General features: G+C 40.0%; 3 protein-coding genes across 3 annotated transcripts; all 3 read right to left on the minus strand.

Moving 5' to 3' along the window:
- Positions 1-6,083: 6,083 nt before the first annotated feature.
- LOC108667506 (tRNA-specific adenosine deaminase 1-like) lies at positions 6,084-8,322 on the minus strand. Its single transcript, XM_018154537.2, has one exon. The coding sequence runs from the start codon at positions 8,320-8,322 to the stop codon at positions 6,427-6,429; it is 1,896 nt and encodes a 631-aa protein (XP_018010026.1). The 3' UTR covers positions 6,084-6,426.
- A 379-nt stretch (positions 8,323-8,701) lies between these two features.
- Positions 8,702-10,291, minus strand: LOC125177548 (anaphase-promoting complex subunit 15-like). The gene is made up of 3 exons (XM_018154538.2): positions 10,224-10,291; positions 9,755-9,864; positions 8,702-8,911 (listed from the first exon to the last, which is right to left on the minus strand). Exons 2-3 carry the CDS (start codon positions 9,857-9,859, stop codon positions 8,702-8,704), a joined length of 315 nt encoding a protein of 104 aa, XP_018010027.2. The 5' UTR covers positions 9,860-9,864; positions 10,224-10,291.
- On the minus strand, positions 10,224-14,575 carry LOC108667508 (uncharacterized oxidoreductase YtbE-like). Its single transcript, XM_018154539.2, has 7 exons — positions 14,491-14,575; positions 14,067-14,147; positions 13,509-13,616; positions 13,227-13,331; positions 12,339-12,514; positions 11,063-11,267; positions 10,224-10,426 (listed from the first exon to the last, which is right to left on the minus strand). Exons 1-7 carry the CDS (start codon positions 14,543-14,545, stop codon positions 10,281-10,283), a joined length of 876 nt encoding a protein of 291 aa, XP_018010028.1. The 5' UTR covers positions 14,546-14,575; the 3' UTR covers positions 10,224-10,280.
- Between the last annotated feature and the right edge of the window lie 245 nt (positions 14,576-14,820).

Genomic DNA, 14,820 nt, shown 5'->3' on the forward strand with positions numbered 1-14,820 from the left:
CATAAAGACTATGAGAGGCAGGAGCCAGCAATTTATGGTGAGTGAAGCTAGAGTATAGACCTGTATTTTGCATGTTTCAATTCAAGTTTATTTTAGCTAGTAAAAAAATGGCATCATTTATAAAAAAAAAGTGGTCTAAGTTACCCCATTTTACGGTATCATGGATACCAGAATTATCATACTTAAGAAATTGGTTTAAATCTTTAGTAAATGAGGAAATTAAAAATGAACTGATTCTAAAAAAGCTCTGGTTTGCCACTATGCATGCCGCCATGGCCCATGGCATGGGCCTATTTCTTCAGCGCCGACAGTCCGACACTTCTATTCTATTCTAAATGTCGTATTACGTCGTAACGTTGACAATTCAAAATTTTAGAAGTAAAGACATTGACTCAAACAATTACGATTAAACATTATTGAATCTGCAAACTAGTCAAGAAAAGTACAAGAATCGGCGACAGACCTATCCAGTGTATTATTCCAGACTTCCGGTCCTATTCTTCAATGCCGAAGATAACTAACTAGTAACTAACAAATACAGAATTATTTTGAAAGCTATTTGATTCATTACACTCGGTCATTGGTAAACGCATGACACTAATTTACTTACAATGATTTCATTATTGATCACATTAGTAGCGTATAAAGGAAACTTAAATTTGCAAATGGAAAATTTTCATACACCCCCACTTCCACTTGGCACTTCCGAGCGCATCAGCTGACACAAAGCTGTTACAGCTTTACGGAAGCGCACGTGCGGACCGCACTCACGAACAGACAGAAGCATTAGAATAGAATAGAAGTGTCGGCGCTGAAGAAATAGGCCCATGGCCTGTTGCCGATTCTTGAACTTTTCGTGACTTGATTCACAAGGGATCCGGCCTTTNGAGAGGCTAAGGACTGCAGCCACTGCCATTACGAGAGGCTAAGGACTGCAGCCACTGCCATTCCGAGAGGCTAAGGACTGCGAACAAATTGCCATCAGATCTCTGGTCGCAATGCGACCAGAGATATAGTATTACTGCCAATATAGTGTTATTTAATATAAATATAGTTTAGTAAATATAGTATAGTAATATAAATATTGTATTACTGCCAAACATTTGGTTCTAGAAAAGAAGCGCATAGCGAATTTAATTTTTTAATGAAGTAAAACTGAAACAAGGGTTCAATATTATAGAAATAACTTTCACAAGGAACGAGGCTTATTACGAAAAATTGAAGGTAAAGCCTTACATATTAAATACGTTAACAAACTTTAGACTTGTGCTAGTGCCCCGCGAACTGAACAAAACGAGAAGTCTTTCTCGGTCGCTAGGCGGTTCAATTAAGAACACCGGCACACGTTTCATAAATATTATTGATAATAAATATCACAGAGTTTCATAAAGTGCAATCATTTGTATCATAAGTTAAATAAATATTGCAATTTGATCATGCAGAGCGCCGGCCGAGCGCGTTTGGCCGGTGAAGGCTTGTTATTAGTTCCACTGAGAACAACGAGCGCGTGCCACTGAGAACAACGAGTCACTGAGAACAACGAGCGCGTGTCAATGACAACGAGTCAGTGAGAACAACGAGTCACTGAGAACAACGAGCGCGTGTCACTGAGAACAACGAGTCATCCTTCGAATGGAATGTCCCTCGCAACGCTGAGCGCCAACCTTTCAATGTAAACAACCTTTCCCACGGTCTCGCAATAACGGCCCGCATTCTTAGCATCTATGCATAATACATGTTCAATATTACCTACTGTCAATATTACCTACTTTATTCAAGCGCGTGTCACTGAGAACAACGAGTCACTGAGAACAACGAGCGCGTGACAATGAGAACAACGAGCGCGCGTCACTGAGAACAACGAGCGCGTGACAATGAGAACAATGAGCGCGAGCCACTGAGAACAACAAGCCACTGAGAACAACGAGCTCGTGTCACTGAGAAGCGAGCATTTCAATGATGTTAGGCAAAATCTATCAACTATAATCAGCCATATCAAGTCAATTTCACAGCTTCATAGTACATGCCAACAGCAATGGTTCCAAAACTTTTAGGGAGAACAAGGAAACTGCGTACCCTCGCCTCATTCCACTGTCTACCTGCAGTATGCAACAAATTGCCATTTTTCCATGTTAATCGCAACTCTATTTTCAGACAAATTTTAACATATGTAGTGCCTTAATAAATAGTGCTTCACTGAGCGTGCTGCATGGTGGTGTATGCTAGTCTAGTAACCTCTGGCTGACTATGTCCAAACCAACTGAAAACTACCAATCTAATTTTAAATTATTGTTGTTCAAACAGATATGCATTTATTGCTCCAGGTTGAACATCAGTGCTGGAAGTTGCCAAATTCACATATTTACCAATGCTAATAAAAAACTATAATCTTGAAATGAAGCACTGTTAATAAAGTATTGTGAAATAATATGAAATATAAGTTGAGTCTTATCTCTATCAAAGATTGTCTTATCATTAAGATCAGATCATGAATAAATCTATAAATTTAATTTTTGTTTTTTGGCTCAATTTCTTTATTTATGCAATTTTCAATCACATTACTTGTGCAATTCTTATGCAACATAGCCTTCATTTGTATTCATCTTCTCACCCTAGCCCACAATGAGTGTTACAATCCAAGAAATTGGGAAATTTTTAACAAAACTCTGACAATACAACAAGGCAGGTCGGTGGTCTTGAGTGTTGTGACAAGACAGCGGGGCAGGTCGGTGGTCTTGAGTGTTGTGACAAGACAGCGGGGCAGGTCTGTGGTCTTGAATGTTGTGACGAGACAGCGGGGCAGGTCTGTGGTCTTGAATGTTGTGACGAGACAGCAAGGCAGGTCTGTGGTCTTGAGTGTTGTGACGAGACAGCAGGGCAGGTCTGTGGTCTTGAGTGTTGTGACGAGACAGCAAGGGAGGTCTGTGGTCTTGAGTGTTGTGACGAAACAGCGGGGCAGGTCAGTGGTCTCCAAGTGTCATGATGAGACAGCAAGGCAGGTCGGTGGTCTCCAAGTGTCATGATGAGACAGCAAGGAAGGTCAGTGGTCACGACTCACAAGTCTCGTGATGAGACAGCAAGGCTGGTCCGTGGGAAGATCGGCCATGGGAAAGCACAATCACAATGGGTAAACAGTAAAACTCTACATTGCAATTTAAATCAAAATTAAAAGAGGTCAGAGTAGCTGAACATGAGAGGTTTACACTGTTTACCTACAATTCTACATAAATTCTGCCCCATATTCCAAATTGGGCCCTTTACACATAAGTTTTCAAAAAGCAGAAAAGCTTTCAGTATGACAAATAACACAATCTTGTTGCTTGTTCATTTTCTGGGAAAACGAACAACACCAACTTACCAAGTAACCACTAACCAACCAAAGATCCAGTGGCAGATTCTCATATTTTGTTCCTTAGTATCAAGTCTCAAGTTCTCAACTACAAAAGAAAAGCATCTACTTAATTTTCCTAGGCTCTAGCCTCTACTACATTTAACATGGAAAAAATTCTTAGACCTTAGTCTCTCAATTTCAATCTCTCATTATCCCTGCAGCAAAATAACTTGAACCTAAACACATATGGTAATGTTGAAATAAGGTTGCCTACAAACTGAAACTGGGCTACAATAATATAATGTTTATCAGTTTAGCCTATGTACCTACATGTGCTGATGTGCACTATTCACTATCGATATCGTGCAGAGTGCTCAGAATTTGGTATACAAATTTTTCATTACATGAGTGAGAAACTGATCAGATCACACGAGTGACACAACCAGCCAGAGGAATGTCTCATAGGTGGCTCATGGGATATTTTCAGGAATCACAATCGACACAATGTGACATGTTGTAAGGGCTTAAACAACTCAAGAAAATTGTAAACAACCCATCAATTACAATACATTAATTTACTGAATAAGCTACATCAAATAAAAAAAATACCACCCCAGATTACTCAAAGAGTTAGCAACTGTCCTAGCCGGCCCTCTGACGTCACTTTTTCGAAAAACTTTGAACGAAGGAATTTTGCCGGCTGACTGGAAAGAAGCTCAAGTGACACCATTATTCAAAAAAGGTGAAATGAGGTCCCCACGCAGACGTCGATAACTGAGGCTTGGAAGCTTCATAATCTTTAATCTTTCCTCATAGGACTTGCCTTTCAAGCCCGGAACTATTCTTGTTGCGCGTCTTTGAACACTCTCTACTAAATTTCTGTCCTTTTCGAATTTCGGTGACCATACGACGTTTCCAAACTCTAGGTTTGGAAACAGCAACAAACAACTGCTTCATGGTGAACAATGGGACAAAAGTGACGCACAAATAACAACAGATGAGTTTTGTAAACTAAGTGCAAATAAAGCTTGTGACTATTAACCAACCAATCATAAATACTGTTCTCACGCTCAACAGAGTGTAACTGAAAAAGGGAGTTACTCATGCACTAGGTATGGGTTCAGGATTATTCGCTTACTATGAAAGCAAGAAGTGCTACATTTCACCCATGGCCTGAAGATTCTCGAGGCTGTCACGCCCAGTGCCCCAGGTTAGACCTTCAGGAATGACTGCAACCACAAGTTTGGCGCATAGCAGGACTCTTTACTAACAAGTAACTACTAACCAAAATGATATGATTAATACACAATTTTCTGTTGAACTTCAAGCCTGAATTGACATATTCAGTACTTAAACACAACTCGAACAGTAGTTCAGTAAATTCAAAACACTGTACAGTGAATTTACAATCAGTCAACACTAAGTTAAGAACTATTTGAAATATGTAATTTCGTCCAAATTGCATAGTTTCGTTTTTCTAATATATTCTTCAATCGACTGAGATGCAAAAAATCTGGCATTGGTTGCTTGGGCTGGATCCACGGGATGTTTAGATCGACGCGGGCCGTACTAATATAAAAACTTGCTCCATTACACGGGGCGTCCTTAGAACACGCGGCGGCAGATTTTTCTTATGTGATTGGTAGGTTGAAGTATAAAGGCGTCATTGTCTGGCTGACAAAGTTACGAGTTTGGTAATCACCAGTGCTGCTACGTAACTCGGGCCTATCACAACATGTACAAGCTTGATCAACCTTCGTTATGAGCCGATGTCTAAAGGGCGGTAATTATGAATGACTCGTCACAAGCCTGCAAAATTCGTTTTAAAAAGAAATTAAAATGATCATTTACCTTTGAAGAAATCGAATCGAATTCAATTTTGATTGAAAATTTAAGCAATGACGAAATAAATTGAATAGCAAGAGAGCTACAGATGCCGAATTCACTGTTCAGAGCGACTGACATTCTGCATTACGCGGCATAAGTAAACAGACACAGATGATGAAATTTCAAAGGCGATGGTAAAATAAGGTAGCTTACATGAAACTAAATAATTAAATGACTTAACGCTGTTTCAGTCACTTGAATGATGATCAAGGACCTGCGCGGAGATTTACCTTGAAATTATTGAACTCGTGTTATCCATCTGTTGAAATTTCTCAGTCAAACTGACCATTTCAATTTCTTTATGAAAATCAAATTCTTTGGTCAAAAACCAACTTCTTCTAGAATGTTACAGAGAACTACAAAGCGAGATGATACATACCAACTTTTTTTACTTTTTTCCTGATTAATCAATAGTAACGTGATTGGATGCCGCACGTATACTGGAGTAGGATAGTGAAAAAATTACTGCAAATTTCGGCAAATTTCTTGAATAATAAAAAAATAATCATTAAAACCACACATTCGTTTATATTTGACAACAGGTGGCTGATAGGCGGCATTTCCAAATAAATCTTTTGTTTGTCACCCATCAACACAAGGATTTATCGATATCGTAAATTAGCAGGCCCTGTGGTGGCCCAGTGGAGGGGCGGGGTGGCCCAGTGGTTCAAGTTCAGAGTACCAGGATTGGCGCAGAGAGTCGCGGGTTCGATCCCAGCTCTGTGCGCTAGTTTCTGGTCAGAATCGGCGAAGGGGCCGGGCGGTTAAGTAAAGCAAATTTGAAGCAGTGAGTTGCGAGTTCGAGACCGCAAAATGCTGTGAATGTTCTACGATGTTAAGAATCGTCGACAGGCCTACGGCCTAATAAACGCTGAAACCGCTATTATTATTATTATTATTATTATTATTATAATCAAGTGAATCATGTGTACGTATATATCATAATAAGATGCAATCACTTTGATATTCTTGTTCCTAAAATAACATAATACAGGCATTAATAGTTATAAACATTCACACAGTCAGATAGTGGGAAAAATGAGCACAAAAGCCTTATTATTATACATCAACTCTTCGGTTGAAATTTTTGGTCAATATTTGATACCTGACAGTAGCTTAGCTTCTCTTGGACTTGGCTTCACCAAGAGCTATAAATCACTCGCACGGTTTGCTGGCGCAACCTGACGCAATTACAAATATTAACTATTTCAGTTGACGCGAAATCTCTGGAGATTATCTCTCTTCGACGTCCAGTTGCGAAGTACTGTAGATTTCAAAAGCCGCCAAGACTCGCAGTAAGAATCGGACCGCTCCTTCAGCTGGCGGTACTCCAAACTTCTCAACTCGACCATACCACGAGAAATAATTTCGTTGGAATCTGCCAAGTTTTTGTACCTGAGTTGGTGCAACTGAAGTATTTTTTCAAGCATCTGAGCGCGGCACACTAATACTTGACCCTTCTTCGTTAGAAGATTAAGCTTGGTTACTCCTTGTTTTCTGCCTTCAACGATGACGTTAGATGTCGTTTCATTTCCAGATCCGGCATACCAACAAACAGACGATGCGACGGGAACTGATTTTCCAATCCCGACACGTTTCTCAGATTCCTCACAGGAATGTTTAAAAGCGTAATCAGTTTTCAGAATAACGTATTGATGATACCTAAAACCATCGGGCAAACTGAGTGTCTCTATCTGCGGTAAAAACCTTGTGTGCAAAGCACGGTTGATTGCGTCGTAATTGAAGGGACATGCGCCGAATGTGATGGATTCAAAGTAGACAGGACACTGCAGTATCCCCATCAATAGGCAGCCCTGAGCCCCAAGGACACTCCAGCGAAAAAGTTTATCACTACAACAGTGCGAGGAAGAAAAAGGTCCACGTCCAGGCTTGGTACGTAGAACGCCGTGCCTGTGGTACAGGGAACCTGGGGCTTTCGGGTCCAAGGCTTCGCCTGGAGCGCATTTGGCCCCGGTGCGGTTTGTATCCAAGCTTATGTCCGTTTGTGTAGAAGTATCCATTGAATTATCGCATTCAAAATGAGACTGAATATCATGGTAATTTAAATGAGTTGGATTGTTTTCTTGCATTCGGATATCACATTCGGCTACGGGGCCTAAACAATCGTCGATCCTGATTCTTTTCAAAGAGGGTTCATAACAACCGTTTTTGTCTGATTCAGGCGGATTCATGTGATGAGTCATTGAACCATTCGAACTCCCTGGATATGTTGACCATTGCTGAGGAAATATGGAGCCATCTCCACATGGTGTGAACGACACGTACAAATGGAAAGTGATTGCTTTCCTAAGCTTCAGTTTCGGGCCGTGGGCAGAAATAATCGTTTCAAAAATCGACGGTTGGCCACTAAGTTGAACTTGAGCTTGGTCCATGAGGTACCTCTGGAAGGAGCGTTTGGCGACCACCTCTGCGTGACTGTCGTGTATACGAGTGCCCAGCTCACACCACTTGGAGTCTCCCAAGCATTTCGTGCCCGTGCCCAGGGCGACCACGGACAAATGCAAGTCATGGTTGCCGCACCCAACATCACCACGAGAGTTCTCACCCATGCATGCTTCGGCGTCACCAGAATATTGGCAACCATTACCAGATGTGTAACTCTCGTGTTGGGCTGGCTTCCTTGACCAAGTGTGAGGTGCATCGTTTGTTGACGGAAAAAAGGTGACACCGTCTCTTTTATCACAGGAAGTTCTACTTGAAACTTCGCATTTGTCATAAATTTGTACAAGGTTCGCATCACTTTCCTCATCACTCATTTCAAGCACATCGAACGAACGTTTCTCATTCCTTTCTTGCAAGCTGGGCTCCAGTGAAAGGTTAGCACATTGAAAGCTTATTGTTGCAGTATCTTGATCTTTTCGAGCATGACATGCATCATGGATGTCAAGCTCACTGAATGCATAATTTCCTGCGTGTTTACTTCCTACCCGTCGACTGCTCATTGAAGTTTCAATGCACTGCACAACCCCCGCCAAGACGGTCCACTCCCTCGGCTGTGGCTTGCCGGACTTCGGCAGATCGTCGAACTTGGCACAACAAAGAGCGGCCACGCGGCGGGCAAAGTCCGCGGAGTACTGCACCATCGCTTGATTTGTTAAACTCAACGTTTTATCAGAGATTTATTAACAAAGCCATAGCCTCGAATACAAGTTATAATCATTTAATATTCAAGAATTTAGTTCCATTCACATTTGTAACAAAATAGAGCAAAAATTTTGATAAAACGTTTACTCTTTGGGGACAGCTCAATGGAAAATTCAATTAATGCTCTGATGATTTCAATCTTAAGATACCGTTCCATGAATCAGACTACGACTACGATAAAGAGAAGAAAAAGGCACGATAACTCCAACGGAAATGCAGATGGGAGCTTCACTTTGCTACAAAAACAAAATAATCTTAGCAGAACAAAAGAGTTTCTTTCATTGGGTAAAACCTTACACACCATCAATAACGCGAAGCTCATTCAATAGCCTCTGAATAATCATCATTCATTTCTGAGTCATCATCCTCTTCTTCATCATCGACATTATCATCGTCATCGTAGTCATCATCATTGGCATCGTCATCATCGTCATCACTGTTATCGTGAGTAGCCTTGCCGATGGGGAGGATGTCTTTGCCGTGTTGTTGTATAGCCAGCAGGCGGCCCTTCTCTTGCTGCTCCAGCTCCTGCACGACATCCACTCTTAATTACTGCAAAAGTCTACGCAATTTAATACAACTTAATTGCAATTCAACAGAAAAATTGCAAACGAGATCAAAATTAGTATCGCAATTTTAACAGAAATATTGCAAACGAGATCAAATTTAGTATTGTAATTTAACAGAAACATTGCAAAAGAGGTAAAATTTAGTATTGTAATTTACAGAAACATTGGAAACGAGATCAAAATTAGTATTGTAATTTAACAGAAACATTGGAAACAAAATCAAAATTAGTTGTTAATGTGCATAAAATGCAGAGTAAAATTAACGAAAACTCTAGAAAAGAAAAGGTAAATTAATGAGATTTGTCGTAAAGCAGAAGCAAATTAATTAAAATAAGCAGTTGAAGTGGATTCAAGTTGACTAGAGACACGGAAAATAGAGACAGAATAATTAAGAGTGAAAGGAAGGTCGGGGTAAATTAAATAGACAAATTAAGAGTCGAAACAAATTAATAAAAATCGAATGAAAGTGTAGCTGCAGGGCGGTGATTAAGTATTTTGTACTAACTAAAGATGCAACGTCTTCTATGAGTGAGTGAAGAAGCCAAATAAACAGTAACTACAGCCGTTAAACGAATAAACAACACAAACTCGGTGATTAAAAAATTTAATTCACTTTTCCTGCTTAACATGAGCATATCTTACTGACGATGGTAGCGATGAATTAAGAAAAATATACCATATGAATGCAAGTATGTACCAAATTAATCCAAGTATTAAATCAATGAAAGTATTAGACTAAAATATAACAAATTAATGCAAGTTTACCAATTTAATGAAAGTATCTTTATAATCACAAGCCGACCTTGAGCTCAGCGTTCATGTCGACGGGACGGTCGACGTCGAACCAGAGCGGGTCTACCATACGGGGCTGCAGATCAGGGTACAGTTGCAGGCTGTACAGCGACATGGGGTCTAATGGGGAGGAATTCACAAATTTCCCAGTGAACTTTTATCAATTATAATTTAAATAATGCAAAAATTATAGACTTGAAACTGTCATATTATCAAATGAATGTAATACACAAATAAATCATGAATAGCAGATGTCGTGGCCAGAATATAAGCGTAAATACAGCAGTAACTTTATACAACATTGAATTGCTAAAATATACAGCAGGTTAGAGTGTGCTGTGTTATAGGTAGTACTGCACAGTTAGTTGCTGCGGTGATTTGAAGTTGTCATTGGTAGTGGCGTTCAAATACATTTTGGAGTCCAGAATGCAATATTATTTTTATAAATATGCGGATAATTGCGATAACTCAAAACTAACCTGAAATGAATGATCCAAAGAGAACGTGAAAAAATTTTGAAGTCGAGATCTAAAGATTTAGTAAATATTCTTGGGGTCCCAGGCGTATTTGTAGCGCGTCTGTATGGAGTTGATGAGGCTGAACTGTTCCTTGCTGAGCACGAGGTCTCGGGCAGCGATGTTGGCTGCGATGTGGTCAGTGTTGGTGGACTTCGGCAGTACACCTGTAAATAGGTATTGAAACTATAAGAAATGAGCATAAAACCATGCAGTGATTTTTTTTTGCAAAAAAACTAATAGTTGCAGTGATTTCTCTGTAGTTATATTTACGACCATAACAATTCATTCCTGAATAGGAAGAAATAGGTTTGCAGTGACAATAAGTGTGAATGTTCAGTAGAGCGCAACAAAGTCCCGAGCGCCTCGAAATAGGCATTCAAGGTGACATGGATGCAAGACTAGACATTACTGGAGCCGAAATTCAGTCAAGGATAGTGGGAACGACTGCATGAGCAAAATCCCACACGACAGCAGCCGGGTAACTAAAGATCAGCGTCTTCAGGTTGCATATTTATGTGCCCAACCAGTAATTTTCGCCTATATTAAATGTGAAAGAACTCCCCCACCCCTAACACTTTCACGAACTGTCGTCAAGGCATAAATCAACGTACAGAGACGATTTTGGTACCATTGGATAGGTCAGAATGTCAGCTTCGAAGTGAGACTTAAAACCGAAAAAGTGAATTTTACGATTTTTGTCCCAGAAATTCAGGGCGTAAAGGGCTAGGAAGAAGCAGGGATCCCTCGAGTCCAGAGTCCTTCTGATAAGTCAGTTTTTCATGGCACGGCGGGACACTAGCCTATGTTTTGCTGCAGTGCCCAGACCAGTAGGACCTGAGCAGGAGACGCCGCGCAGGACTCAGTCACGCTGAGGACGGCAGGATCCTGTAGCAGTTTGTCCTTGTGGTCGCGGCTGCCCAGGGAGCAGTAGGCCTGGACGGCGATGCCGTGCTCCCTGCAGAACTCCAGCAGCGACTCCTGCGGGTAGTGCGGGTGTAGCTCCACCTGAAAGGAAGGGCAAGCGTGAGAATCTCGTCTGAGATGAAATGCATCGATTGGACATCCTTAGCTCAGAGAAAAACATATAACTCAATACTCGCTGCAGTGAGTGACAGAGAGCGCATTTGCTCGTCGACGAAAACGTGAAGTCACGGACGGACGGATAGACGGACGGACATGGCGAGCACAATAGTGCATTTTATCCATAAATGAGAAAATGGCACTAAAAATGATGCTGTTGCTGGCATTGCCTCTTTTTAGATCTCGCAGAATAACGAATAAAATCTGGAAACTATGGAGACTGGAAAAGTCACCAGAAACAAAATAATGTAAAGAAAAACCGGAAGCAAGTAGAAAGAAAATGCAAGAAGTAGGAGTCATCATAGGAGCGAACTTGCAAAAGGAGTAATCATCATGAGACAAAATCAATTATAAGGTCTACGATTTTATGTATAGATACAACTAATTTATCCTGCTGAATGGCATGATTACAGGCGTTAAGATGAAGAATGAAACTTATAAAGTAGGTTATTAGGTGAGTAGGAATTTTGATAGTGTCGGAAGATTTGAAATTTTATTCCAATTATGAAGCATAAGATTTAGTGCTGTTAAGAAGTGTCGTTAGGGGTAAAGAGTTGCAGAAATTAATGATCCATTAACTCGATAATAACTAAGCAAGAGAATAAAAAACTTTTCTCTCAAAGGGGCTTCAAAAAGATGTCATCAGTTAAACTCGAATACCGGTACTATTGTTGAACTGGTTAGTAGGAAAAATCATTAGCTTGCAATAAACCATCTCTCATCAAACTTTTCTCCAAGTTTTTTGTGGCCAGTAAGAAAGTTGCCAAATTCATTCAATATCGAAACAAACTTAAGCATATTCACCTGCAATCCGTTGAAGACGCTATAGGCAAGTAAAGACAACTAACAAACGTCGTTACTCCTTGGAATCGTGAATTAATGAGCAGATTATACCCTATGACGATGAACTGAAGCAGCACGCACCTGGTTGACGTGAGGCACGACGCCGGAGTCGAGGATCTCACGGCAGTGACGATGAACTGAAGCAGCACGCACCTGGTTGACGTGAGGCACGATGCCGGAGTCGAGGATCTCACGGCAGTGTCGGGTCTCGTAATTTGAGACGCCGATGGCTCTTGTGACGCCGCTCCTGTAGAGGTCCTGTAGAGCAGACCACGTCACCAGCCGACCAGCCTTGTTGCGAGGGTCCTCGCCAGCTATTTTGTGGAGACCTGTGACAAAAAATCTAATAAGAATCCTGATTGTCCGTACGTACTAATATGTATTCATAACTTAGCATTCATTTGGTGCAACTGGCAGTGAAGCATTAAATATAGCTAAGGATTGGCTTGCAGATTAACATTATAGGAAGATCTTTTTCAAATACCGTGCCTTAATTAGTCACAGATATGTGGATCCTAACATCAAAATTGATTAATCACTAATTTTAGACAAGTTTAATTAATCATTTGAAATTTGTGTTGCACTTGAGGTCACAGTATCTAAAAATAAACTATGCACAACTGATGCACGACTTTGCAGAACTGTTGTTGTTGTTGTAATTGCCCATCCTGGCAGTGGCGACTAGGGAGGGGGGGTGATAGGTCAGTTTTTCCGGGCACTCGGTACCACTGGTAGTTCTACGACCATCACTGGCTCGCTGACCCGCCAGAACCATTTGATTGCATTACACAACACCCTGGACAAGCCAGGTACTCATTTATCAACCAGAGTCGGATGAATGGCTGAGTTGACCATGAGCTGAGCTTCCCGGTAGAACTTGTCCTCAGTGGGACTCGAACCCGGGAGCTGGGTGCGAGAGACTGAGTCTCTCACCACTGCACCACCACAGCTCCAGAATGCAGAAATTACAATGCAGAACTGCATTGTAATTGATGGTGTTGTTAGATATTGTTAACATTAAATTTCCACAAATGCCGTGACCTGGCCAATGTATGAGGAGGAGGTCAAGGTAGGTTGTTCCGAGGTGCTGAAGCGACGCTTGGCAGCACGACACAACTGAGGCGTGATTGCCAGCAGATGATGGTCCTGAGAAAAAATAAGTAATTTAGAAACTTTTTTGTAACCTCGAATAGATCTTAACTTAATTGGATCAAAGAGTTGTAGGCCGTCAGTGCTCACTGATTTTTCAGGCAATAGAAATATTTTGAGAGGCGTATTTTATGATGCAGCTAAATGATTATCATTTTGAATATGATGGCATACCAATTTTACTAGTGATGAAAAGATCTTCTCTTTTAAGTCCAAATTTAGGCAGGAGGTCACGGAGGGCCGCGCCGATGTGTTCTTCGTTGCGGTAACCTGATGCTGTATCTAGAAATGACACACAATTCAGATTCAATTTTTACTTATTTTTTACCTTTTTGACCATCATATTTGTTCTATGGTGCTTCATTTTTTTCTATCATTAACTTCAATGAATTGAATAGTACTAGTACTAGAATATCAATTAGTTTACAGAGGCCTATTATTTTAATGAGTGTTCCTAGAATAGATAAGCTGCAACTAGTAATACATAGGAAATTCAAACAACTTTATTTGAGGTTCAAATTTTGCATATCAAGATTGTTGTTGTAGTTTTTAATCATATAGGTAATTTAAATTTCAGACATATTCATTTCAAATAAATTTCTCAATTCACAATTCTAATTTCTGGGACAGAAATGTCAATATTTTGTTACATAAATAATTTCCTCATGCAATATGATTTGAATTTTAATTGAATAGGTTCATTATTATGCATGACAAGGACATTGATCTCACCAATAAGACGGTAGCCGCTGGCCAGACCTGCCTCCAGCACCTTGTATATGGCTTCTTTTGAGTGTATTTGATATGTGCCCACTGCACACATTAACAAATATAGTACAAACTTGTGATTAAACAATATGTACCAATAATTAATTCTTGGATTTAAGACAAGCAACATAAGGCCAAAAACATCCGAATAAAAAATTACTTCCTGTTCAAACTGCTTCAGTTCATAGATCACTAAGATACATCAATAGGTATGAGTATATGCAAGGTTCTTAAGGGTTGGACATGATTTCTGTTTCTTATGATATTCAAGGCTTGTATGCATCTGAAATAATTGAGGTTAAACTAAAGCAATTCATAAAAATACAACCTGTGAGTTAAATTATTCAATCCTAATTGTTCAGCAAGTGTTTAGAGGTAGTTTACTTACATCCAATCAAAGGCATCAACACTCCATTGGCAAAAGTAATAGAATTGCTACTCATCACTATTCTGTAAAAAAATTAAAAGTTATCGAAATTGTAAACAGAAATCTAATTTAACACAATATGTAATAAACCAGAGAGTAGTAGGAAGTCATTAGAAAACATTCAAAAAATCTAGAACGCAAAGGACTATTGAAGTAATTATTTTCATGTTGATGTATGTATCCAAACTTTGAATAAAAAATTCAGTGAAATTGACAAAATTAGATTGTTGAGTAATAAGGCAGGATATAATCAATATTTATTTGTTTTCCATTCCTTTCTTTGACCTGAGT

Source organism: Hyalella azteca, unplaced genomic scaffold (genome assembly GCF_000764305.2).
Source record: "Hyalella azteca isolate HAZT.00-mixed unplaced genomic scaffold, Hazt_2.0.2 contig14143, whole genome shotgun sequence".
NCBI classification, from domain to species: Eukaryota; Metazoa; Arthropoda; class Malacostraca; order Amphipoda; family Hyalellidae; genus Hyalella; species Hyalella azteca.